This window comes from Arachis stenosperma, chromosome 9, assembly GCF_014773155.1.
Source record: "Arachis stenosperma cultivar V10309 chromosome 9, arast.V10309.gnm1.PFL2, whole genome shotgun sequence".
In the NCBI taxonomy this organism is placed as follows: Eukaryota; Viridiplantae; Streptophyta; class Magnoliopsida; order Fabales; family Fabaceae; genus Arachis; species Arachis stenosperma.
The window spans coordinates 160,040,157-160,067,704 of NC_080385.1; the positions used below are offsets into that span (position 1 = coordinate 160,040,157).

General features: G+C 34.5%; 1 protein-coding gene across 3 annotated transcripts; it reads left to right on the forward strand.

The window, feature by feature from the left end:
* LOC130948676 (callose synthase 9) lies at window positions 1–27,548 on the forward strand. Of its 3 annotated transcripts, none has more exons than XM_057877516.1 (53): window positions 1–154; window positions 409–542; window positions 942–1,147; window positions 1,638–1,735; window positions 2,508–2,671; window positions 3,630–3,726; window positions 5,090–5,200; window positions 5,281–5,406; window positions 6,693–6,782; window positions 7,795–7,892; window positions 7,983–8,100; window positions 8,538–8,663; window positions 9,856–9,932; window positions 10,007–10,085; window positions 10,918–11,040; window positions 11,515–11,617; window positions 11,838–11,961; window positions 12,057–12,246; window positions 12,373–12,425; window positions 12,708–12,768; window positions 12,862–12,943; window positions 13,021–13,070; window positions 13,638–13,724; window positions 13,826–13,911; window positions 14,114–14,138; window positions 14,428–14,522; window positions 14,632–14,713; window positions 15,189–15,349; window positions 15,460–15,580; window positions 16,931–17,028; window positions 17,126–17,216; window positions 17,293–17,453; window positions 17,520–17,629; window positions 18,878–19,012; window positions 19,215–19,283; window positions 19,367–19,544; window positions 19,662–19,776; window positions 20,961–21,080; window positions 21,458–21,573; window positions 21,666–21,749; window positions 21,841–21,953; window positions 22,600–22,652; window positions 22,730–22,906; window positions 23,977–24,024; window positions 24,602–24,760; window positions 25,070–25,183; window positions 25,259–25,347; window positions 25,572–25,730; window positions 25,806–25,908; window positions 26,080–26,199; window positions 26,464–26,514; window positions 26,607–26,789; window positions 27,096–27,548. In XM_057877516.1, exons 3-53 carry the CDS (start codon window positions 946–948, stop codon window positions 27,330–27,332), a joined length of 5,712 nt encoding a protein of 1,903 aa, XP_057733499.1. In that variant the 5' UTR covers window positions 1–154; window positions 409–542; window positions 942–945; the 3' UTR covers window positions 27,333–27,548. The 3 variants fall into 3 exon arrangements, with proteins under 3 accessions (XP_057733499.1, XP_057733498.1, XP_057733500.1); XM_057877515.1 differs by having other exon boundaries at window positions 15–154; window positions 412–542; XM_057877517.1 differs by lacking the exon at window positions 409–542 and having other exon boundaries at window positions 15–154.

A 27,548-nucleotide genomic window follows, 5' to 3' on the forward strand; every position in this document is an offset into this window, starting at 1 on the left:
ATTTTTCTTTTCTATATCTTCGCATTTCGCATCCCTCTTCATCTTTTCAAAACGAAGAAAAGCAACACAAACCGCTTTTTCGTTCGAATCACACTAATCCGAGACCAGATTCTGCTCATTTTCAACTCCGAACCATACCTCTAGGGTTTATCAGGTTCCTCATTTCCTCTCTCCTTCGCTTATTTTCCTTCTTATTCTGTTTACTTTTCGAGAAAATTAACCACTCCAATGGAAGTTCTTCGATCTTCACATTTTGTTTTGTTTTATTTGTTTCGGAAATTTGGTTTCTGAAGTGTAGGAAGTCCATTTTAGGTTGAATAATGTGATCTCGTGTTTATTATTGGCTATTGTTTGCTGCATCGTCTCATGTCCTTTATCTAAACATGGAATATGACCTGTATTTTGCAGTAGATTGTCTAGTGCCTACTGATTTGATGCTATAGAGCGAGCTGAATTGGATCCACTTGATTCAAGAGCCGTTTCCCGTCTTTCTTATCAACTTGTTATCATTTCATGCTGTTATGAACGTCTAAGTTCCATAGGTACGAGTACTGTTAAGCTTGAGTCGTTGCATACCTTGCCGGAAGCTGGTTATTCTGCCAAAATATAAAGAATATCGCTGTTGCTCGTAATTTCTTAATGATTGTATTGCAGAGTACTGCATTGCATTGCATTCATAGCACAAGTCATGTGCATTTATTCATTTGGTCTGTTTGTGGAGTTTGGCATCCTCCACATTTTTAAATATACAAGATAATTTTTGTTTAAAGAATAAGTTAATATTGGTAAATGCTCTGCTGGGGCTCAGTGGTGACTCCCTGTCACTCTTTATATGTTAGTTTTACTTATTGTCCCCATGCTATAATGGGTTTTTTGCTCAATTTTATTTTACTTTTTCTTTAACTGTTAGTTTGTGTGGTTTCACTTAATATTATTGTTAGAAATATGTCTCGAGTTGAGGAACTTTGGGAGCGGTTAGTACGTGCTGCATTAAGGAGGGGCAGAATTGGTGATGATGCATATGGGCGACCTGTTGGCGGAATTGCTGGGAATGTGCCATCCGCTCTTGCAAAAAACAGGGATATTGATGAAATTCTTCGAGTTGCAGATGAAATTCAAGATGATGATCCCAATGTCTCTAGAATTTGTATGTTCTTCTTCACTTACTAGTTACTACTTTGTATTCTTTATGCGAATGTTCTGTTTACTTTTGTTGATATGGGTTTTTTGACATCCAATATATAGTCAGCGTAATGGATATATATGTCAACAAAACAAGAAAGAGGAGAAAGAAAAGATATCCCCTTCTGTCAATCAACTCATTTGCAAACTAAAAATATTGAATAATATGAGCATGAACATAATTACCATGTGCGTATCTCTAACGATGTTAAATATTTGATTTAAAAATAAAAAGTATCTGTTACATTAATTTACACTATAAACTAGGAGTTATAGTAATATGAGAAGGCACATTATTAACATGTCCATATTTCTATCAATGTTAAATGTTGAAAGTGTATATGTTATTTGAATTAAGATATTGTCGCTTGGGAGTGCCGATATATATTAATTCGGTCATTGAAGTTCTTAAGGTTCCTAACAATTGTTCTAATGGAATCTTATTCGATTTGCAGTATGTGAGCATGCATACTCATTGTCACAAAACTTGGACCCTAACAGTGAGGGACGGGGTGTTTTACAATTTAAGACCGGTTTGATGTCTGTCATTAAGGTACATAGTTATTATCTGATTTTCTATCTGGAATGCAAATTTTACTTAAAATACTTGTGTTGCACATCCTGGTGTGTATGTACATGGTTTCTCAAAGCCTGTCTCTGAAAAGTTCTTGTCATTTGGCATCCTTTTGTATTTTAAGACCGGATGCACCTTTGATTTAAGTTTAATGCATAAACTTTCCTGTATAATCATTGTCAACTATTTTCTATGACAATTGTTGCTGCTTAATGAAATACTATCATGATCTTTTTACCCACACGTCTTTGTTCACAAATTTTTCTTTAATTTGTAATTCTTTTTAAAATTTTATGTCGTTCTTTAATTTTGCATTGTAGTTCTTTATTGATGCGATTATTTCATGACCTACATATCTAAGCAGTAAAGTCATAGTCATCTTTTTTGTGGGAGGCCTCAGAAGGTTCAATTAAACCTAAAAGTGAATTTTTCTGTGCAACCTTTACTTTTTTTTCCCTTTTTCCTTTTATATTCTTAAAGGACTTATTATAATAATCACATTTTTATCCCAAAAAAAATTACCATTATAAAAATTGTTTTTGAACTGGGAGGACTGCCAAAGAAGGTTCCACTTATTCCCAGAGGGAATTTTTGTGAAACCCCCTATTTTGTCTCGTTTTCCTTTGTTATTTGTAAAGTATTCATTATCATCTTCTAATGTTTCTTTCCACCTTAGTAGACCTCTCCTATGGTTCTTTTGGGTAGCTATGTTTTATTTCTTTCTTATCTTCTTTTTTACTTATATTTTCAGCAAAAGCTGGCTAAACGAGAAGTTGGAACCATAGATAGAAGTCGGGATGTTGCTCGATTACAAGAGTTCTATAAGCTTTATAGAGAGAAGAATAATGTAGAGAAATTGCACGAGGAAGAGATGAAGTTGAGGGAATCTGGTGCTTTCAGCCGGGATCTTGGCGAGTATGTTTTTTGTCCAAGTAGATAGACATAACACTGATTTGGATAGTCTTATGCTTTCTCTTTGCCTCCATTGGGTCCTGCTTAATGCAATGGCATAGCTTGATTGTTGTTTTCCATATTATTACTAAGTTTGATAAGTTCCATAAATATTTTCCCCTTAGTTCAGTGAAATAGAGATGTAGATAAGGAGTATACCAAAAATTGGACGTTTAGGGATTGTTATTATTCTGCAATCAGGCATTAAGTTTATGGAGTTGAGTTTCACTTTTATTTAGTTATTACTGATTTAGTATATACAGTCCTGCAAATCCTCTCAAAATTGAATTTGGAAGTCATTCATGTCTCTAATCTTACACATGAGAAGAAAGTTGAACATATATGACACAAGTTGCTTTGGTTTCAGAAGGTTGTTTAAAGGGAAACTGTATCCAACTTTGGCCACTATTATGTTTGTGAAAATATGTTTTATATTTTATTTTATGTGATCTTCTATTACCGGAATAGCACAATAAATGTAACTTAGAGGTATATGTCATAATTATTGTTCATGAAGAATAGTATTTTGACTGTGAATCTGGTATCCTTGTAATCCAGATTGAATCAAATGGGGCAGCTAGTACACTGCATACACTATAGAAAATCAAAACAAAGCAAAAGATTTATCTATAAAGCATAGCTTTATAATCTCTCAACAAGTCTGAAAGGGAAAATCCTCTATAAAGATCATGAGCTTTACACCAAATAGATGCTAAAAGTTTCCTATCTCGTACTTCTATTTCTTCCCTCCTAAGAATATTTTATTGTTTATCCAAAATGATTGATTAGGCACTACATAATACTTGGTCACTGAAACTTCAAAAACATCTTAGCTATCTATCATGGCTTTAATTTTATCATCTGAATTGTTTTGTATTGATTGTAGCTGTTTTCCTCAGTTTTGCTTTTTCTTCTTATACAGGTTGGAGCGCAAGACTGTGAAGAGGAAACGGGTTTTTGCTACCTTAAAGGTTCTGGGGACAGTACTTGAGCAGCTAACCCAAGAAATTCCAGATGAGGTTGAGTTCTTGAAGTGCACAAATATATAAACGGTTAAACTGATTCTTGCTTGTGCATTGTTCTGGAAAAGATTCCTTTAATGCATGTAATGTAATATGTTAATCCCTCTGGTCTGAAATTATTTGTCCACTCTTAAAATTTTATTTGGTCTCAAATAATTTCCCATTTAGAAAAAATAAGGTAAAATGAATTAATTTTTTCCACTAAATGGAAATAAAGAGTAAGTATAAGAATAGAATAATTGATAAGGGTTATTTTGAATATTCAAACATTCAATTAAATTGATCTAAAGATCAAGATGTTTTGAATAATTTCTTTAATGTATATGCATAATTGTAACTAGACAATTATCATTATAAAACCACTTATTCGAAAATCTTAAGCTGATAAGTAGAGGAATATGAATAATTATATTTCTAACATGCTCCTCATGCAATAATGTTTTTCTTTTTTTTCTTTTTTGGATTTCTGTGAATTTTACATAGGCTTTTTTTCCCTTTTATCTTTTTGTTTTGCCTTATGCTTACATTTTTTCTTTTGGGTTTGACAAGGATTGAACTCTAGACTTTTAGGTCAATATCATGAAAATAATTATTTCAAAAGCTTAAGATGATAAGAAGAGACATGTGAATAGTTATATTTCTAATACACCTCCTCACACAAGAATTCTTTTGGACTTGAAATGTGATTGTGGGTAAGCCTTATAACCATTCAGATGCCTTTACATATCAGCTTAAACTTTTGGAATAAACGGTTTCATGACATAATATTAGATTTTATGACTAAAAGGTTAAGAGTTTGATTCTTGTTACACCAAAAAAAAAAAGGGCATAAGACACAAAAAAGCTTATGCACTATTAGGCTTCAAGCCTAAAAGAGGCTTTTGCTTGTTAGAGATAGGACCGTTTATGTGTCTTCCCTTATTAGTTTAAGTTTTTGGGATAAGTGGTTTCATGGCGGTTATTTTGGACCAGAATTATTATTATAGTGGTACACTTGAAGCAATGATAATGTCATTTTACTTTAAGTAAGATGCATCCAATACTCTAAAGTGAAGAATAACAGAAAGGTTTAGGTTTAGCCTTGGTTTCAGTTTTCACTGTTTCTTTTCAGGTTGATAGTTGATCCTTCATCATCACATTATTTCACTTATTTCTTCATCAAATATTTTATATAACTAAATAAATAAATTTGCGTAATTGGTTTAACATGGAGTTGGCTACCAAGGTATTGCAGTTAACACAGAGACTATCTTGGTTTGGCTTTGGAAGCATCTTATGCACTCCGAAATTGTCTATTTCAATCAGAATGAAATATTTCCTAGATTTGAGCTTTCCTTCAATTACTTTCTTTCTGTTGCAGCTCAAGCGGGTCATGGAATCAGATTCTGCGTTAACGGAGGACTTGATAGCTTACAACATCATTCCCTTAGATGCTGCATCTTCAACAAATGCTATTGTTTCTTTCCCTGAGGTGATTGACTTTCTTTGTTCTAAATCGCCATTTTTTGTGAATTCGTGTCTGTTTATTACCTAAAGAAATTTTTTTACTAGGTTCAAGCAGCAGTGTCAGCCTTAAGATATTTTTCTGGCTTGCCAGAGTTGCCTAGGGAAGCCTTCACTTCTTCTACAAGGAATGCTGACATGCTTGACTTTTTGCAGTATACTTTTGGATTTCAGGTCTGTATATCAGGGTTTCTATGTGGTTCCAAGTCGAGATTGATATGCTTCTCTCTGTTTTTCACATTCTTCCCTGTACTTAAACTAATTTATCTTTCTGATATTTTTCTGAAACTTAATTGTTTTATTTTTTAGAAAAATATTAATATTTCATGTTCATCGCTAATCCTTGAATATTTATACATTTAGCTTGGGATTTACTTTGCATACTCTTGTTTCAAATTTGATGTAATCCTCATTGTCTCCCTTTTGGTTCTCTGCAACAATAGGAAGGTGTCTATTCCTTCAATTAGAGGTTTCCTAATAGAAAGATTTTGCTTTTTTTAGGTCTTGCTAACAAGTTGCCTAAGAGTACTAATTAAGTATATTTTTAATAGAACACACAAAATTTTTAAGTTCCTAATGCATTGATTGAATTGGTAATACATTGGAAGCGTCAAAACTTTTTATTTTAACTCTCTTAGCCAATGCTCGTAGGGTTCTCTTTAGCTAAATCCTTATTTTTAATGGAAAATGAACAAGAACATTGACAAATGAATTAAAAAGGCCCATTCTCTAATTCTCGTGTCTCTAATAAAGTGAAAGTTCCATCTCAAATAATTTTCTTGATAGAATGAAAGGTTTCTCTTGGGCAGATTATGTAAAGTAGAGAAATTATATAAGCTGGTAAAATCTTTAAAGTAAGGAACATCCTCCACCTAAAAATTCCCCCAAATCTTGAAACACAAAATTCCAAGCCGAAAGAAACATGAAACTTGAAAATAAATTTTAAAGGACTAGATTTAGTAGTAGAATATGATGGGCTAGACCATATTTACTGTCATAAACCACTTGTCTCAAAAGTTTGAGCTTTAATGGTTATATATCTAACACGGTGCTCTCACTCAAGAGTCTCTTTTTTCTTGCATGAATTTTGCATAGTATTTTTTCACCATTTTAATCTGTCTTAAAAATTTTTTCTTTTGAAATCATCAACAAAGATTGAACTATAGACCTTTAGGTCATAGAAGCTCTGATATTGTGTCATGAAATCACTTGTTCCAAAAGTTTAAGCTGATAGGATAAGGTGCATGAATATGACTTCAATTACTTGGATCATTTTTCAGAAATTCCTAAAGCAAGGAAATTTATTTATGCTGTAAAAACTCTTAATTTAAATAGAGTTCTTTTGACAATTGTAGTTCTCTGCTGCCTTTTGGATTTTGTACTTTATCTTCATTTTCATTAATTTTGTTTGTTCTAATTTATTTGATAAGCCTCAAATAACGATCATTTGTTGCTGGCAGAAAGATAATGTATCTAATCAGCGTGAGCACATAGTCCACCTTCTCGCGAATGAGCAATCTCGGCTTCGAATTCCAGATGCAACTGATCCTGTAATTCTTTGTTTCTTTTAGATGTCAGAGTTGTATTATGTTATTACATTGAAATTGATTAAACTGTTCATTAGTCCATATTTAACTCCTAAAGTTTCCCAAGGTAAACAGTTGTGTGTGTAAAAATAGAGATATGCAATTCTAAAGGATATGAACTAGGAATTTGTGTAATAAGGCTGGCTGAAGCAACACTATTTCCATTTGTTAATTATTACTTCATTTAGTAGATCTATGCAATGACAAGTCAAAATTTGAAAGTATAGTGAATGCCTGATTTTTATTGGTGCGTTTGAAGAAGCATTCCCTTTCCCACATTTTAATGGTGCTCAGATCAGTGTAATAATCAATGTTGTCATTGTTCAGTTTCTGCTATTCTCTATTGTCTTTAAGCTGGAATATTAGAACTTTGAGAAGTCTCCAGTTTTTCAATACTTCAGATATGGTTGCCTTCTTAGCTTCTTTGTGGTGTTCTGCAAATGGTCTTTTGAAATGTCTTTCTTTGGTAGATACATAGAGAGGTTGTCTTATTAGATGTATCAATCTTTTAGTAGCTATTTTGTTTTCTTTTTTCTTTTATCCTGATGGATACCTTATATTCTATCTCTTGTTAATCTTTCATTTCTCATTAAGAAGAAAAAATTATTAATACATCAACGTACTACACATTGTCCGCTATCTCTTCTGCTTGATGATAAAGATGAAAAGGAGACACCTTTCCACTTACATTTCATGTGGGTACCTGTCAACTAGGGCCACTAACTTATGTCATCACTAATGTAAAGTAATTTACATGCCAACATTTTATGTATCATAAATAGAATGTATACTCTTGGTTATGTATCTTTATCCGGCATATCTCCTCACTGTTTCTGTTTTTGATTGCCACATATTACTTGTTCAGGCAATTGGGAAGTCCTTAGTGTTACTAATCTTTTATTACACTTACACTAACAACTAGAGAAGGTTCATCTCTTGGTTTCGCTTCCTCTTATGTTGTATATCTTGTTTCCAGAGATTGGATGAAGCAGCTGTGCGGCAAGTTTTCCTTAAGTCCCTTGATAATTATATAAAGTGGTGTGACTACTTATGTATTCAGCCAGTTTGGAGCAAGTAATGATACACATCTTTTGGTTTAATGTTAGTTGACTTTTTGTGGTTTACAAAGATTGTCACTAAAGGAGGTCAAATGGTTTTTCACAGTTTGGAAGCTGTTAATAAGGAGAAGATATTGCTATATCTTTCTTTATACTTTTTAATATGGGGTGAAGCTGCCAATATCAGGTTTCTTCCAGAATGTTTGTGCTACATATTCCATCATGTAAGTTAATTGGATGGAGTCTGAGTGAAAGTTCTTTTTTATTGGCTCTGTAAAGTTTCTTATTAATCTACTGATGTTTTGTAAACCATTGCCAAGTAATAGGATTATTTATTAATTTCAAGTCTTCAACATTCTAGTGAACAGGAGGATGTGAAGTTTCTCTTATTAGTTATATTAATCATAATTTGACTCCATAATTGCTCTGAGGATGTTGTGATGTTGCTGGAGCTCTTAAATTGCCGTTCATATGTTGAAATTCTGTGATTTTGTTCCTAACGAATCTTCTTATTTACTTAACTTTTATTTGGTATACTGCATATATTCTGCCTCCCCCCCTCCCCCTCATTTCGTAATGATTTTACCAAGTAGGGTTTATGGTTTGTCTATGTTGTTTTCCCTGTTATCTGGAGCCTGATAATTTCTTAATTGATATCCAGATGGTTAGAGAGATGGATGAGATATTAAGACAACATGTCGCCCAGCCAGCTAAGAGTTGCACCTCTGAGAATGGTGTCTCATTTCTTGATAAAGTTATCTTTCCTCTTTATGACGTTGTTAATGCAGTAAGTTTACCACTATTCTATTTGTACTTTTAGTTTCTTAAACTTTAGGAAATACAAAAACAGGGGAAAAAGCTGTGCAGATTGCTAGTAGATCGTAACCAGAATATTTGGTTGTGGGTACTGACTGGGTACTATTGATGACATTAAAAAGGATGCTTACCCTTTAAAACATGGTCTAAAATCTCTGATGAGAAGTGTCATTGTTGAACTGAAAATTCTGCTGAGACCTTGTAATAGTTTGAGTTGCACAGTTCCCGTTTTTTATTTTCAATAAAAATTTAATTCAGCCTAGAAAAATTATGCATTTTCTCACTAGATATACATGGACGAAATAAGGTCACTGTTTTCTATTATAAATCTGATCCATCACATAGTGTTTTGTGAAATTTTACATTGACTGCCAATAGCTTAACACAATCTTCTCTTTTATTTGTGTTTGGGACTGACTATGTTAAGCTTTTAATGACAATATTTCTCATAAATGAGGAAGTTAAAAATTTGGTGTGAAGTGGTAAGATGTTTTCACTCTAACTTTCTCTCTCACTCTCTACCTTCTCTTCTCTCTCCTCTCTCAACTTCTCAAACTATAATAAAGATGTAAATAGGAAATGGTTCCCTCTTCACGGGGAAACCACACAGTATCTTAGAATTTTGAGTTGTCAAAATTGTAGAAAATTAATTATTTATGCAAGTTTTTGTGATTTGAAAATTATTAGATGCATTTTGATGTGTCCTATGTCGTTGGTCAGTTTGTCCGGTTTTAGCCAAGAAGTTTTAGAAACAGGATGATAATGTCAATAACTACCTCACCCAAAAACTTTATTGGGTCTAGCTAAGGTATTTGGTGAATGTTGTTAAAGTGTCAAGAAATTTTAGCAAGTTGCACTGATCATGTGCCTTAAATTATAACCAAGGTATTATAACTAAGGTGTTCTATGTAATTGTGGATCAGGAGTTGTGCAGGAAAATATTCATGACTGTTTGGTCTGACCATTTAAATAAAGAACAAAAGATGCATAGTGTATTATTTTATTTTCACTTCTCTCCTTGGGTTTTTGAACTGCAATAGTTAATGTCTTGGCTATGTTGTTTTTCTTTTACAATTGGAGAAATGCTTTTCAACTGGAATTTAGGTAGATTATCTCTCTTTTTTTCTTTAGGAATTCATCACTAATTTTACATGGAATTTTAGGAAGCTGGTAACAATGATAATGGGAAGGCACCTCATTCATCCTGGAGAAATTATGATGATTTTAACGAGTACTTCTGGTAAGGAGTCATCAGTGACTGTCAAATGATTATTCTGTTGTTTATTATTCATTAATCTGATCCCCATTTTTTAGGTCACTTCATTGCTTTGAGCTTAGTTGGCCTTGGCGCACAAGCTCTTCTTTTTTCCAAAAGCCACTGCCTAAATCAAAGGTTTGTCTGGTTCCCATTGACATGCTATAGTAGTGTTAAAATACGGCAGTTCAATACTTAGTATCTGCTTTATGAACAATATTCCTGCCTGCACTTATTTATAAAAAGGTGTCTGCTAGTAGTTCTCGGCATTCTAGTGCTAGTAAGATATAATAATGGTGGGCTGTGATACCGGATGAGGACGAGAAAGACAGAAAGTAGGTTTTATTGCCTCTAGCAGTAGCATAACTTAAATGTATGGTGGAACCTATACATTGTGAAATGGAACTTAATCTTTTTATCTAAATCAGAATCAGTGGATTGAACCACAACTAATTTGATTTATAAATTGGGCCAATTTGTTAGAGGGCTATAGCTCTATTTGTGCCATTTTCTGCCACATTTTATTTACAAGACTCATCTTGACCTTGCATAAGAGGGTTATTACATTTGAAACAATTCGTGTTCTCTATCTAATAGCTTAAGCTTTTGTGAAGAAAAAGAAAAAGAAATTGATCATATTCTACTGGAGCCTCTTTGGCCAAATGGTCCAGAGTTTGGTTGTTGTTACCCTGTGTTGTGTAAATAAAAGTTAATCAGAAGGTAAGATGAGGCATTGCATTGTTTGCTCTTGACGTACAGTGGGGCCATGTATACTATTAGATATAAGCGTTTCATATATTTCTACTTAACAATATAAGTTTTTTTAGTGAAAGTTAGGTTGAGCCAAGCATTGTTTACATAATGAAACTTAGTATATGGTCTGATTCTTGAAAACTGATCATTATCATAATTTTATTTTATTTTTGGGTAAATCCTTGTTGATCTATTTATTTGTATTTTTAACTTCCAGAAAATGCTTATATCTGGTGGAAGTCAGCATCGAGGGAAAACATCTTTTGTGGAGCATCGGACCTTTTTCCATCTCTATCACAGCTTCCACCGTTTGTGGATATTTCTTTTCATGATGTTTCAGGTTTAATTAAACATTCAGTGTATTTTTTTTATTATTATTATTTTTATATATGCCACTATTTGGGATATTTGGGTAGAATACAACCTATGCACCTTTAATGATAGATTCTCAGGAAAAGTTAGTGTTTGGGATAAATTTAGCAGTTTAACATCATGTAAGGCATATAAACTTTTCAGAGGACTTTCTCTCTCAGACATGTTGAGACATTGCAAAGCTACTATCCGTTGATGTTGTGACTTTCTTGGTTTTTCTTTTGGTTGGGGAGGATCTTATTTACTCCTTTTCTTTTGTATTCGTTTTCCTCTTTACCTTAATGAAATTTCTTTTGTTATAAAAATGGCTCCTTTAAATACAAAATTCTCTTTTCTCCTTTCACATTTTGGATAATATCATATTATTTGGCATATACTTTCATGGTCTATTAGCCTTTCTTTTTTCATTGTGCTAATTTTCAACTTAATTCTTAATGTTTAGGGTCTAACCATTCTTGCCTTCAATGATGAAAATCTTAATGCGAAGACTTTGCGAGAGGTTCTTAGTCTTGGACCAACATTTGTTGTGATGAAGTTTCTAGAGAGTATGTATTTATTTTGTGAGGTTATGCTATATTTTAAGTTGTGGATTTGTAACTGTTCTGTTCTGCTGGACTTCTTGATCTAAATACCAAGTTATTTGTGGCTTGTTCCACTAAAATAGTTTCTTACTAGTACTTTATTATTATACGAAAAGGAATTTCATTAAGTAGAGGAGAAGGCCTTAATATATTATTTCATCCTTTCATCTCTTCATTACTTTAGGTGTTCTGGATGTTTTGATGATGTATGGTGCATATTCAACAACAAGGGGTCTAGCTGTGTCCCGAATATTTCTACGTTTTCTTTGGTTCAGCCTTGCTTCAGTTTTCATTACCTTCCTTTATGTGTATGTATGCCCTCAATTATGTTATTGTTCTTTATCTAGTTTTATGATTTTTCTTAAAAGTCTAGATTGTCTGAAGTGATCATATCTCACTGCAGTAAAGCACTCATGGAAGAGAATAAAAGAAATGGAAATTCAGCTTTTTACAAATTGTATGTGTTTGTCATTGGGATTTATGCCGGTATCCAATTTTTCATTGGTTTTCTCATGCGGATACCTGCAATGCATCAGCTTACAAATCAATGCGACCGTTGGTCTGTAATTCGCTTTGTGAAATGGATGCGCCAGGTTTAATGTGCTCAGCTGCTTTAGTTTCGGCGATCATATTTCTTAATATTATGTTAAATATCTTGTTGTGTCATTCTGACTGTTGGTTTGTGTTTTCTTTTTGGGGTGTTCTGTGAACTTCTTAAGGAACGCCATTATGTTGGGCGAGGAATGTATGAAAGGACTACAGATTTCATAAAGTACACACTCGAATTCCTTTATATGCTATAGTCTTACTTTTAGAACACTGGGAATTTATAGTTCTTGCATCCACATCTCAACATGTTCCTGTAAAAAAAAAATAAAAGAATTATTTTTATTAAGATGAAAAAAATAGAATACGAAGATATGGGGAACAGGCAATTCTTTCTTAATGACATAAACTAACAAACGTGGAAATTATATCTAGGGGAGATTACTCTTGGTAGTTATATTCAAATCTAGGTCATGTTCTTTACTTGGTAGTTATATTCTCCTTTCAGGTATCTGCTATTTTGGCTTATTATTTTGAGTGGAAAGTTCTCGTTCGCATACTTTCTCCAGGTTTGTCCTCCTTGTCTAGATAGCTACACATGTGTGCTTGCATGCATCCATTTGTTCTATATACTATTTTGCCTTAAATTTTGTGGTTTCTAGATCAAGCCCCTGGTGAAGCCAACAAGGGAGATAATAAAACAGGATAATATAGAATACTCTTGGCATGATTTTGTCTCTAAAAGTAAGCAATGACTTGATTTTTTTTTCTTTTATCATCTTGTTTCCATCAGTTACTTAAAAGAGCCTTTGTTTGTTCAGATAATCATAATGCATTGACAGTTGCTAGCTTATGGGCTCCGGTGTTTGCTGTAAGTTCATGCCTGTTTCTGTTTGTTCTCTTTTTCACTTGAATTTATCTTGCAAGTTGTTGTTAAGGATAAAGTATGATTTTGCTTATCAAATCACTTGATAACTCAGACACTTGCTTTGGTGTAGCCAGCCTCAAAGTAGGGCTCCAATCCTCCTTACTCTGCAATTCTTCACTCTAATATGCTCTCATAGGCTTTCTAGAAACACCCCATGAAAATTTTCTTGTACTTCCTAATGTTGACCCTGGTACACTTGTGCTGATTACTAACAGTTTGTGGTACTAAATAGTTTGAGTGTCCAAAAAAGAGTGAAACTGAGTGAAACCTAGTGAAAATCTAAGTACTGAGGAGAGATATAAGAGAGATGAGAGGAATATTCTGAAAGAAATTCAGTATGATTGCATGTCTTATTATTACAATCAAATCTCTGGTCATGTACTGATTTGTTAGAAATGCCTACTACATAATTTATAACTTGTACCCCAAGTTTTGTACAATATTCTATTTTGTATCCCTTTTATTTCTTTTCACCCACATTGTCCAATTTATCGATTCCCATCTTTTCAGATCTATCTATTAGATCTTCATGTTTTTTACACACTTGTATCTGCTATCTGGGGATTCTTGCTTGGGGCAAGAGATCGTCTAGGAGAGGTATGTGATTTTTTGGGTATTGAAGTTGTTATTAATATATTTTACTCTTGCAATTTGTTGGGTCTGTGTGTATGTAATTTCCCCCCTTTGTCTGGCAACAGATTAGGTCACTTGAAGCACTACACAAACTTTTTGAGCAGTTTCCTAGAGCTTTTATGGACACCCTTCATGTTCCTTTATCCAACAGGTGCTGTTTCTGGCCGTGAACTCTTTTTTTTTTTTGGGGGGGGGGGGGGGGGGGGGGGGGGTTGGAAGATAGTTGTCCGTGTATGTTTTCTTTTTCTATCATAGTTGTTTAAGTTACATCTCCATTTTGGGTTTTTGCCCTGCTGTGTTGTCATATTCTTTATATCTGCTCATACATTTCTCGATCATTTTCATATTTTCAGGGGCTCCCGCCAGTCAACTTCTCAGGTCAGCCATTTGCTTTGGGGAAAGGAAAATAAAATTTGTTCAGAACATATTACTGTTTGCTGGTTACTAACTAATCACATATCTTTTGTACTGACTACAACACTGCCATCATTGCATTTTGGGGGGATCAAGCAATTTTATTGATATAAAGAAATTTAATAACATTATATTAACTTAGTACAATGTCTCTAAAAAACATTTTCTATCGATCTGATGTCTTGATAAGGATTAGTCGAGTCCTTTTGATGTTCAACAATTTCTTCTTACTCAATTGTTCTTTCATCTAAAGGCTGTGGAGAAGCAAAAGTTTGATGCTGCTCGGTTTTCGCCATTTTGGAATGAGATCATAACAAATCTAAGGGAGGAAGATTATATAACTGACTTGTTAGTCTTTAAGCTATTATATATTTTTCTTGGCTTTTCTTGTATTTAGCATTTTTCTTTTCTAATTATCAGATTCTAATACATGTATGTTGTTCTCCCTTGCTTGCAGTGAAATGGAGTTGCTTTTAATGCCTAGAAACTCCGGGGATCTTCCTTTGGTTCAGTGGCCACTTTTCCTACTTGCAAGCAAGGTAGTCCAGCTATTTTATTCATGTTTTTCTAATTGCGAATTGGAAGACCATTTTTCCGAGTTTTTCATGCAGTTTAACTATTTTCGCTCTACAGTTGTCATGACAGCTTATAGGCAACTTTATAAATGATTTTGAAATTCAATAATTATTATAGGGCCTAGAATTATTTGCAGAAGGAAAAAGCTCAATTTTACCATTTGGGTTGTGTTGGACCTATGTAATGTGGATGTAATCTAGCTAGTCGCCAGAAACTAATAATTTGAATCCTCCCACAATCCTTGCCGCAAACTTGCCATGTCATATTTGTAACCTTGATGCCCTTGAGAATCCAATGAAATTGAACAACTTGAACAGAAAAGAACTGCTTGATTCTGATAATCATGTATTGCATTACCATGAAAGATTTAGTACTAACTGTTATCGTTCTGTTTAGATTCTTTGATTTGGTCTTTACTTCTTGTGCATGATTATGTAGATATTTTTGGCTAAGGATATTGCTACTGAGAATAGAGACACTCAGTATGAGCTTTGGGATAGGATTTCAAGAGATGACTATATGAAATATGCTGTTCAGGAGTGTTACTATGCTATTAGACTCATTTTAACAGAAATATTAGATGAAGTGGGAAGGATGTGGTGAGTAAGCTGTTTTATTGAAGCACATGAAACCGTTGTGATGAACTTTATTGTTGATATTTATTGATTTTTGGTTGTTTTTTCCTGCACAATTATTGCCACTATACCAGGGTTGAAAGGATATATGGGGATATTAATGCAAGTATCGATAATGGGAATATTCATGCAGATTTCCAGTTAAACAAGATGGCTCTTGTGATATCAAGAGTAACTGCTTTGATGGGGATTCTGGTTAGCATCTAATATTTTATTGTACTATTTTATAAATGATCACATCGCCATATCTTTTGTTTTAGTCAACAAAATTTTGATATGCTGCCTATTCTTTCTTTGTATGCTTTTCAACTTTAATTTGTTCATCTTGTATCTAATCTTTATTCTAAAATTCCTTTTTTCCCTTTAATCCGTAACGCTAACCCTTCATAAGCATCTTCTCTTTGTCTTGATGGATTTCTTCTTTATAACAAGAGGATTAAACCTTTTTTTGAAGGTATTATAGACCTTTCAGGAGACATTGTTTTATGACATCTGTGTTTTTTTTTCCTATTGAAGTACTGTAATGAATTGTCATTGCTGTCTGTGAAATTCACATGGATTTGAAGGAAAACTATGCATTTTGTTGTGATTAATGACTGCCTTGCTCTTGTGGTGTTTTTTTTTTTTTTAATTTATTTCTTCTGCAGAACTCCTAATCCTTACTTTTGTAGCACTGCTCTTTCTTTACAATGCTGCCCTTCTAGAGAAAAGGGATGTGGAAGGCAATAAAATTATTGCGACTTTAGATATTTCTGGTTCTTTGGGGAATGTGGTTGGGATAGAAAGCTTGCATCTTCCATACCATATTGTTTGCTTTGCATATGTTCTATGATAATATTGTGGATTCTCTTGTTATGAACATGGTTGTTTAGTGGAAACAATTTAGAGGATATGATTATTTATATAGTAACTCTACCTTCTATTGTTTCTCTTTAGAAAGAAACATCCAGTGCAGGTTTTTCCTGCTGAATATATTATTTGAGTTGAATGCTAGAAATAATGTTTCTTTATTCATCTGTACTTCTGACAGTAGCATGCTTTTTTTTTGAATATTTGTGGGTGAAACTGTAAATTCCATATTAAATTTCTCCAGCTGTTACATTGATATGATTCGTTTGTTCTTTATATGTGTTAAATCCCAGATTGTATTTCATTCTCTTAGCACCCTCTATATAACTTGCATCTGGAGTTGTCATTGTTTCTACATCATATGATGCACCTGGATTGGAACTTTGTGCATGTTCTTTGATAATACTGTGGATTCTCTCTTGTGGGGAACCAGAGTTATAGGATATGGTTTTCCCTACCTGGTATTAACTATTATCTCTTGTTTCTTGTGTTTCTTCTATTGAAGAAATTGCCTGGTGCAATTTTTGTTCCTGCTGAATATATTAATAGAGGAGGCTTCAAATGATGGTTCTGTATTCATCTTTTTGGCAGTAGAGTTGCATTTTTTTGGGATTCGCATCTGATATATCCATTCTCTTCCTAGTGTCTTCTGTGTTATTTAACATTTTGACTTGCTATTGTTTTTACTTCGTGTAGAAAGAGACTGAAACACCTGAACTGGAAAGAGGTGCAGTTAGGGCTGTTCAGGATCTGTATGATGTTGTGCGATATGATGTGCTTCATATAAATCTGAGGTCTGTCTCTGGTGTTGTCGAACACTGATAATTTTGAAATAGCACTGCTCCCTTTCCACCAGTGAGATGATTTAATGTTATTTTCTTATTTATATAGGGAGAACTATGATACATGGAACTTGCTGACCAAAGCTAGGGATGAAGGGCGGTTGTTTGCAAAGTTGAAGTGGCCCAAGAATACTGACTTAGTATGTTATTATCATATGTTTTTGTATCGTTGTGTTAATACCTAGTCTATGAATTATCTAACTATAGTATATGCAGAGATTGCAAGTCAAACGATTATATTCTCTGTTGACTATTAAAGAATCTGCGTCAAGCATACCCAAAAATCTTGAAGCCAGACGAAGGCTAGAGTTCTTCACAAATTCACTTTTTATGAAGATGCCTCGTACAAAGCCAGTTCGAGAGATGTTGTCCTTCAGGTAACCCTTATATCTTGGAAGACATCATTCCACTTGTTTGTGTGCTTATATCTTCCGTTTTTGCAGTGTTTTCACCCCTTATTATTCCGAGATTGTGCTTTATAGCATGGCTGAACTCCTAAAGAAAAATGAAGATGGCATATCAACTCTGTTCTATCTTCAGAAAATTTATCCAGGTATTCCTCACTCCATTTTGATTCTATTAAGAATACAAGATTATAAGTATATTATGGATAGGTACCTCAATATCTTTTATGTTATGTGATGTTATTTTTGCATTAGAATAATTTATTTGCTGTAAAATGTTATATAATATGTATAATTTTAAAAACTATGTAGTTAATTAAATGTTGGGTTGACCCCGGTTTGACCTGGTTTTTTGGGTTAATTTAGGAAATTTTAAGATAGGCCCAGGTCTAGCTGAATCTTGCCCCGGCCCCGGTCCTGGCCATGTGCAACCCCTAATTATGGAAACTAATTGGCTTGACACTATTTCTGCTTACACTTATGGAATACCTTCAGGCAACCATAAGACTAGTCCAGTTATTTTAAGCTAAAATCAGACCAGTTGAAAAGCACGAAGTTGTTTCCCCACAAGTTAATGGTTATATTAAGAAAGAAATGACGAAGAAATTGTGTAAGAATAATAACCAAACTTGAAAAAAAAAGAGGGGGGGGGGGTTGGGATATTTTACAAGGCTAAATGTTGGACAGTCAAAACTAAAGTAACAAGGAAATAGGTTTATGTCATTGGAAAAAGAAATAGTAGGATCTCAGGTTATGTGGGTTGGATATTTGTGGAGAAGGCTTATAGAAGTGTAGGTAAGGACAGAAAATCAGATGGAGAGTGTTCATATAGACCATTGGTGGTCTGAAGATAAAGATAGACACTATGGGGACATCTAATCAATATTGTGGACCCGCTTAGCAGGACAAGGTTTAGTTGTTGTGGCTATCTGGTTGTCATTGTAGGCTCTCTGGATTATCTTCACTCCGGCTTTGTTTACATAAAATTTGTTGTTATTTGATAGGAAACAGATTCAGGGCTGGTTTATAGTGAAGGGATAAGTTGGGATCAGGAAGGAGGGGCTGCCAGGCTGCAGTCTGGAGGAACAGCAGCTGAATTTTTTAAAAACTGCTTAATCAGTTAGGACTGGTGATTGAAAGTTTGAGAAAATTGGTTAGAAGGTTGTTAAAAGTGTGAGCAGTACAAATAGGAAGAGTGAGATCAATAATCTTATATCTCTATCCATTTATTTGTACCAGAATCCCTCAGAACCAGAAATTATCCCAATTGTACTTAATGTTCTCAATACATTGTCAAGGATACCTGATTCAGTACACACAGTTCCTACAATTCTTCCTGTATCTTACACCAGTTGTAACAGTATTGATCAATATGTAATTCTCATAATTCTCTGCAGACGAGTGGAAAAACTTTCTAGCCCGAATTGACCATGATGAAAATGCTCCTGACACAGAGCTTTTTGATAGTGCTAATGATATCCTTGAATTGCGTTTTTGGGCTTCATATCGTGGACAAACACTGGCCAGAACTGGTAATTTTCGACAATGATTTTTATTGTGCTTTCTTAGCTGATGTTTTAATTTCTTGTCATATTCAATATTTGAAATTTGTTTGCTGCATTTGATCGATTTTCTTTTAGAAGGGTATTTTACATTCTATTGGATTATATTGAATACTGCATTAATGTTTCAAATCTTGATCATTCTCTGTTCTTTCTTGTTTCAAATTTACAGTTCGGGGGATGATGTATTACAGGAAAGCTCTTATGCTTCAGACATATTTGGAGAGGTTAACGGTTGGAGGTAAGTTCATAACACTCCTTCATATGTTCTTTATATGCATGCTAGTAATTTTTCATCTTTTTCTCTTTCTTTTTACAATTTAGATTTGGAGGCTCCAGCTAGTTCTGATGAACTGTCTGATACACGTGGGTTTGATTTGTCCCCTGAAGCACGTGCTCAGGCAGATCTTAAGTTCACTTATGTTGTGACATGTCAAATTTATGGTAAGCAGAAAGAAGAGCAAAAGCCTGAGGCTGCTGATGTTGCTTTACTTATGCAAAGGTTAGTTCAATTTCACTAGTCAACTTGTATTAGCAATTAACTACTTCATTGTCTTAATTATTCAAGTTGCATAGTTCTCTAGCTCCATATCTAATTTGTAATTCTTCATGCCCTTAGAAATGAAGCTCTTCGTGTTGCTTTCATTGACACTGTTGAAACTTTAAGAGATGGAAAAGTAAACACTGAGTACTACTCAAAGCTGGTGAAAGCTGATGTCAATGGGAAAGACAAGGTCCCGTTCTTCTGTACCTTCCATCTTATTTAGTGTCTTTTGTTCTTGTCTTTTGCTGGTGTCTACCTTCTCTATTTTCTAGCAACCTTATCATCAGCATTAATTCCCCCCATTCCAAGTAAGAGGGTGAATTTTCAATCACTTGATTTTTTCACTACTTATGGTATGTCTTCTCAAACCAACCGTTATTGTTATTAATTGCATGGAAGCAGTTACATTTTCCCTCCTAAAATTATCGATTAGATTGTTGGAAAACTTAATTGAAGCTACTATTTTCCAAGGTCCAAACTTGGTTGGTCTGTTTGTGCTTGCACATTTCAAATGGTTTTGATTGAACCATATAGTTGATGGATTTGACATCTAATCATATTATCTCATTTTTTATTTTATCTTTTATCTATGAAGCTTCTGCATAATTTCCTTCAGATTTCTATGGCATCTTTTATGATTGTCATTCACTTCAAACAATTAAATATATCTTTTCCCTGTTTCTTTTACATATACACTTTAGAAAACCTTGAACTACCTATCCTAACACCAGAAGAAAACCACAAGAATGATTCTATTGTATGACAAATTCAGGTTGGAGGAATCTCGCTTCAAGATGCAAGCATTTTGTCATGAAACCATCTCTGAAAACTTAAGCTGTTAGATAGAGACATAAATGGTTATACATCTAGCACATTTGTTTCAAACCAGGATGTAAAACCCCAAAAGCAGAACACTGTCACCAATCTTTATGTTGTAGAATGAGTTTGTTAGAATCAGAAAAATTTATACAAACAGAATTAAGTCCCACAAAATTTTAAAACTGTACATATATATTGATTGGCAGTGTTTGCTTGCTAGTGCTTTGCAACTTATGGCTGCTGTGTATTAACTACCCACTTTTAGATTCACTGATTTTAATAATAAAAATTGGTAAAAAAAGAAAATAAATAAATAAATAATAATGATATAATGTTTTCATGTGTAATGTATGAAATGCATAAACATAAAATAGTTGGTCTATATCTATCTGTTTAGTCAAAATGTCAGAAAATTTACTTGCACAAATTAGCATTTGTGGCTTTCAAGGATACTCTTCTGTATTTCATGTATTCTTAGGCTACTTTCATGATGTTACTCTCTCTAATGAATTACACCACTTTGTGTAGTTTTACTTAATTGAGCATTTATCACAGGAAATATACTCGGTAAAATTACCTGGGAATCCCAAAATTGGAGAAGGGAAGCCTGAGAATCAAAACCATGCGATCATATTTACTCGGGGAAATGCAATCCAGACAATTGACATGAATCAGGTTATAAAGTGTTTTTACATTTGTCTGTAATTCATTCGATTCATCCAAAAAATTTGTGAAGCCTTTATAATCTTGTTTGAATTTCTGCACCCTCCTCAACTGTCCTGTGTTGTGTGACATACTTTCCTGTAAGATTAGCCACTGCACTAAGATTAAGAACCCCCCCCCCCCCCCCTTTTTCTTCTCCTCTTCTCTCTCCTCCTCTCCCCAAGACCATAATAAAACTTTGTATCCCAGAAAACGGTTAGTTTTATTTTGGTTACTCTTTTCACATATTGTGCAAATAAACTTATGTTGATAATTTTCTTGTTTTGTAATTAATGTAAAATTTATTTGCTTTCCCTTAAGTTTGTGATGTTTAGTGAGTTTTGTTATAGGATAACTACTTTGAGGAGGCTCTAAAAATGAGGAATCTACTTGAAGAGTTTCACTCTGATCACGGACTTCGTCCTCCAACCATACTTGGTGTTAGGGAGCATGTATTTACTGGAAGGTATGTGTGGTATAAAACGTGATATAGTGTGTTTATTTGGCTTAAATTTTAATACTTATAGCTTCTAGTAACTTACCTATATTTGCATACAGTGTCTCATCATTGGCCTCATTTATGTCTAACCAAGAAACCAGTTTTGTGACTTTGGGTCAGCGTGTTTTAGCAAATCCTTTGAAGTAAGTCAATTTTACATTTTTTTTTCAGTTGATATCTTTTACAAGTTTCATTCTATTTAGATTTAAAATATGCTAATTATGATATGCTCAGGGTTCGAATGCATTATGGTCATCCTGATGTCTTCGACAGAGTCTTCCACATAACCCGTGGTGGTATCAGCAAGGCTTCTCGTGTTATAAACATAAGTGAAGATATCTATGCAGGTATGGCTCTTTGTTTCTGCTTATTTGGCTGTTTCTGTCGATGGAACAATGTTTGCAGTGTTGTAGGTGCTCTTCTAGGTGCTGCAAGTTTGTTTTGCGAACCTATCTATTAGAATTCAACGACAAATGTTGGATCTGAATTATGATTTTGCCATTATGAGAGAATGATAGTGTTGAGAGAATATATAGGGGGGATTATTTTACTGTGTAAGCTACATCAAGGGCCAAATCCAATATAGTGGAGACACAGCTGTCACCAACAATGCTTTACTATTTTTTATGACCTTTCATAAAAATTATTACTATTGAAAAAACAACTTCCAATTTACATTTTTTTTTTGTATAGTAGGCAGAGTAGGAGATTCTAGGCTTATTAACCCTGTGAAATGATCTTGAAAAGTAGTTGTTGGTGATTTGAAGATCTGTTGGATCTTGTATTCTGCTCATGGTAGTGTTAAGATGATTTTTGTTTGTCTGCATGAGTGAAAACTGCAGGCATGGTGGGAATTCTGCTTTGAACCCAAATCAGAGATGACATGTATCATGTCGTTCTAATTGCATGGGAATTTCTTGACCCCCCCCCCCCCCCCCCCCCCAAGAGCAAAAAAACTTTCTGTTCATTTTCTTGATTATTGTTAATACGCAGGATTCAATTCTACCTTGCGTCAAGGAAATGTTACCCATCATGAATATATTCAGGTGAGGCATGTTCGTTTATGACAATAATGTTGTATGAGTATCAATAATAAATCCTGCTCTAAGAGTAAAAATTACAGGTCGGCAAGGGAAGGGATGTTGGACTCAATCAAATTGCAGTATTTGAAGGGAAAGTTTCTGGTGGTAATGGTGAACAAGTTCTCAGTCGGGATGTGTACAGACTTGGGCAACTTTTCGATTTCTTCCGGATGATGTCCTTCTATTTTACAACAGTTGGATACTACTTTTGTACCATGGTATGCCATTTGTTTTTAACTTTTTTAAGTATTGATTAGCCAATTATTTTATAATTGTTTATAATGGAGGTTAGAAGTCAATAAAGTGGCATGATGAAGACCCCATGACTCTGTACTGATAAATATTAATAAAACCAATTCTACGACCTAGTAGTATAACAGTGAGTCTAGACTACCTCCCTGCACAGCATGTTAGTTGAGGCTAGACAGAAAGAACACAACAATAAAGTTTATTATAGGCTTTAAGACTCACAGGCCAAGTTGTTGATATTCCCAAGGTTGTTACTAATAAAGCCAAAAGACTTGGTAGGCAAACTCAAAAGTTGATGAAGTAATTACCACGGGTATCCTATTACAATTACTTCTGAGATGTAACTTGATCATTCAATGGAGCACAATCCTCCTAAGTGCTCTATGACTATAAAAGAATTTACTAGTGATAATTCGTAGATCTTATACAAATGCTTAAAGGCTTGTTTGGAAGAAATGGTGTAGGAGGGCAAGGTGTGGAGTCGTGCAGCCAGGTTGTCAAATATGTGTTGGAAGAGTGTTTTGAAGGGGTGGCAGGGGACATGGAAGCCCTCCCTTGCCTTTGCAAACAATGAAAATAACAACCCCGTCGGAGACAAGATGCAAAGCACTCCCTTCTCCACCCAGCTTCCAAACAAGAGAGAGATTTCTCACCGACTCCTCCCCTTTTATGTAAAGAAAACCAGCAGGCAAAGAGGCTCATGACAAAATTAGGCAAATGGGATATTTTATTTTTGTTTACCAGGGGCTAGAAGACAACCTACCAGGACTTTACGAGTCTAGCAGAGACTTTAAAACAAGGCCTGACACTCATTCTATTTATGCATATCATTGAATGAAAATTTTCATGCCTTATATAGAAATATTCTCACCTGCACACTTATATACCAACACCTAACCTTCATTCTGTTTATGCATATCATGAAATGAAATTATTCATGCCTTATTTATAATCATCCTCGCCTTTGCACTACATCAACTCATACCTGAACTATTCCACTTCTGAAGGATTTCCTCCCCTTTTCTTGGTCATCTTGCAGTTAACTGTGCTGACTGTATACATCTTTCTTTATGGGAAAGCATATCTGGTAAGTTGGATTTCATTAATTTTTTACTGTTGTAAATTTTTGCATGATTTCTTGATTACACCTAGTAGTAGTGGTGGTTGTGTTTGCTCTTGTTCATGTTGCTTTGATTCTGTTTCATGATAATTTGTGCAAATTCTGTATTCATTGTGATCTTTATGACTAAGGTTGGTCTTAAATGTGAGATAATATTACATTGCTCTTAACTTGTTTGCTGGTGGAGTTCTTTTGCCAAGTTTTCAAATTCAAAATAACAAAACTCATCTAAAATTGCAAAGCATACACAAGTTTAGGTGAACTTGATAGTATAGTTCTTGTAAAATCCTAAACTCAATTGAGTACCTAAACTTGCAAGCTATTTGTAAGAGGTCACAAATTAATTCAAGTGCTTGATAACCTTGTTCAAACTTATCCTTTTACTGATAAATGAGAATGTTGCACAAGCTAAGGGTTCAAGAACATAATTAGAGCAGCTACTTACACTGAATATTGGCGAATACGTATGACTAGTGTTTTGTTCTGGGGATCTTTCACTTTGACTTTTCTTCTATTATATCAACCAAGTGAAATCTGTCTCCAGGCACTATCTGGTGTTGGCGAAACCATTGAAGAAAGGGCCAGGATAATGAAGAATGCTGCCCTGACTGCTGCATTGAATACACAGTTTCTCTTTCAGATTGGTGTCTTCACAGCCGTGCCAATGGTCCTGGGCTTCATTCTTGAACAAGGCTTCTTGAGGGTGAGTGTATATTGCCAGCTACTTGCAAATAATGTGAAATCCATGCCTGTGTGCACACGTTTTTTGCCGTGCGTATCTCTAGATTTGAGATAGGGCAGCTTGGTGTATCCAGGTTTTGTCCCTTCTCAGGAAGTGTTATTTTTGTAAGGCAGTAACTTCCCATACATGTTTCACAAGGCAAGATTTGGAAACCAGATGTTTGCTCAACTCCCATCATAGCTGTTGCCTTTAATGCTCCTTTCTTTTGGGGGAGGGGGAATAAATTTCTTCCTTTTTTGATTTGGTCTTTCAATTTTGATTGCTTTGCAGGCTGTTGTCAGTTTTGTCACAATGCAGTTCCAGCTGTGCTCTGTTTTTTTCACATTTTCATTGGGTACCAAAACTCACTATTTTGGTCGGACCATTCTCCATGGTGGTGCTAGGGTTTGTCTCCCTACCTTATCATGTATCTTTTTCTATTAACTCTTTTCGACTGCTAATATATTCATTTGTGAACAGTATCAAGCAACTGGCCGCGGGTTTGTTGTCCGCCATATCAAATTTTCAGAGAATTACAGACTTTACTCTCGTAGTCATTTCGTTAAAGCGTGAGGCTCCTTTAACCCAGAAGGCATTGCATAAGTGAAATATCTACATGTAATTTTGTGATTGAAAGTGGCAAGAGCAGATATCTAAGATCCTCAAATAAAAGTTGAAATTTGATTCCTTTGACAGATTAAGTTTCCCGAATTCCAAAGAATTTCATTACACACAATCTGCAATTCATATCCCTCTCTATCCCATAAGCATGCTAATTTGTCTTCTTCTTCAGGCTTGAAGTTGTGCTTCTGTTGATTGTATATCTTGCTTATGGGTATAATAATGGAGGTGCAGTCTCATACATTCTTCTGACAGTAAGCAGTTGGTTTATGGCTCTGTCCTGGTTATTTGCTCCCTATTTATTCAACCCGTCTGGATTCGAGTGGCAAAAGTAAGTATTATCTTTGTAATCTCTCTGGCATTGGTTTCAGTTTTACTGATTCAGCCTCTTGTGGTGTCATTTAAGGGTAGTGGAAGACTTCAGAGATTGGACAAATTGGCTGCTTTACAGAGGTGGCATTGGTGTCAAGGGAGAAGAAAGCTGGGAAGCTTGGTGGGATGAAGAACTGGTATTGAATATATAACTAGTCATTTTTAAAATTGTTTGCATCTCTATTTGTATCTATAGACTCTAGCTGGTCCATCAAACTTCACTTTCTCCTTACCCTAATATTAGAGTTAAGTTTTCTTTATTCAGTGATATTTTCCACTTATAGTTTTCATTAATTATATGTCAACAGGCCCATATCAAGAGTTTTGGTTCAAGGATAGCAGAGACCATCCTGAGTCTAAGATTTTTCATCTTCCAGTATGGCATTGTGTACAAGCTTAATGTGCAAGGATCAGATACTTCATTGAGGGTATAACAAACTAGGAGGACAACTCTTCCCTCTTATCTTATTTTGAGTGTTTTAAAATTTCAACATGAAAAGTTAATCAAGGTTGCATAGTCACAACTCCATTTGCAGTTTTTTTTGTTCTTGTTATACGCTTTATTGTTTTTATCTTCACTGATAGAACTTATGCAGGCAGTTTGATGTACTAAAGAAAAACTTTTAAACATATTTACTTGTATTCAATGAGTTCCCAGTCAACTAATCAATCAGGTTTGGTATTTTGGATAGGTTTATGGCCTGTCATGGGTGGTGTTGGCGGTGCTTATATTGCTTTTCAAGGTGCGAAAATGTATTGCCTGTGGTATATAGCGTATGCATCAGTAACTTTGCATCTTCATTCCTGAGGTTGGCCTTGTATTGTTATTCTATAGGTATTTACGTTCAGTCAGAAGATATCAGTCAATTTCCAGCTTTTGTTACGCTTTATACAAGGAGTCTCCCTCTTGTTGGCACTGGCTGGTATAGCCGTTGCGGTTGCATTGACAAAGTTGTCCATACCTGACATATTTGCTTCGATATTGGCATTTATTCCCACTGGATGGGGAATTCTTTCTGTGAGTTTTCTTTTTCCTGATCTTCATGTCTTAATTTTCTTTGATACTTGTCAGACAGAGATACTTGCATGATCTCCTACTTAGATTGAATGGACATAACTCAAAAGGAGAATAATATATCTTGTTCCATACAGGGATTGATTGTTAATCCTATCCATTTTAACCATTTCTTTTTACTAAAACAGTACCACTGTCCAAACAAAGCTCACTGAATTGAGGATATGATGTATGAAATGGTTTTAATAATTATTTCGTTTTGTAGTACTACTATTTGAGTTTTCTACGTTGGTTCATGTCCATGTGTAGATTGCTGCTGCTTGGAAGCCTGTGATGAAGAAGCTGGGACTATGGAAATCCGTTCGATCAATTGCTCGCCTGTATGATGCTGGCATGGGAATGATTATCTTTATACCCATTGCATTTTTTTCATGGTTCCCATTTGTATCAACATTCCAAACTCGCCTCATGTTTAACCAAGCCTTTAGCAGAGGTCTAGAAATTTCCCTTATCCTTGCCGGGAACAATCCCAATACTGGGATATAGTTGTACCTGTTCTTGTACTTAGAGCTTATGTCTTACACCCCCCAAGATGAGGATTGTTGAAGGGAGGTCATAGTTTGTATATTTCCTCGTAGGATGTTTAGATTTCCCGTAGGTATCTTCATTTTTGTATCATCATTTCTTCTAGTGTATGTCATTTAAATCGTTTGAAGTATCGTTGAAACAAATATCCGCAAATCTCAGTTTTGACTTTCTTTA

What these genes read in the sequence shown, in the direction of transcription:
- LOC130948676 (XM_057877516.1), top strand. Translation starts at nt 946, where the DNA reads ATGTCTCGAGTTGAGGAACTTTGGGAGCGGTTAGTACGTGCTGCATTA. An exon ending in TTCAGCCGGGATCTTGGCGA is followed by an intron (nt 2,672 to 3,629) that starts GTATGTTTTTTG and finishes CTTCTTATACAG; the next exon opens with GTTGGAGCGCAAGACTGTGA. An exon ending in CTGCTTTGATGGGGATTCTG is followed by an intron (nt 15,581 to 16,930) that starts GTTAGCATCTAA and finishes TACTTCGTGTAG; the next exon opens with AAAGAGACTGAAACACCTGA.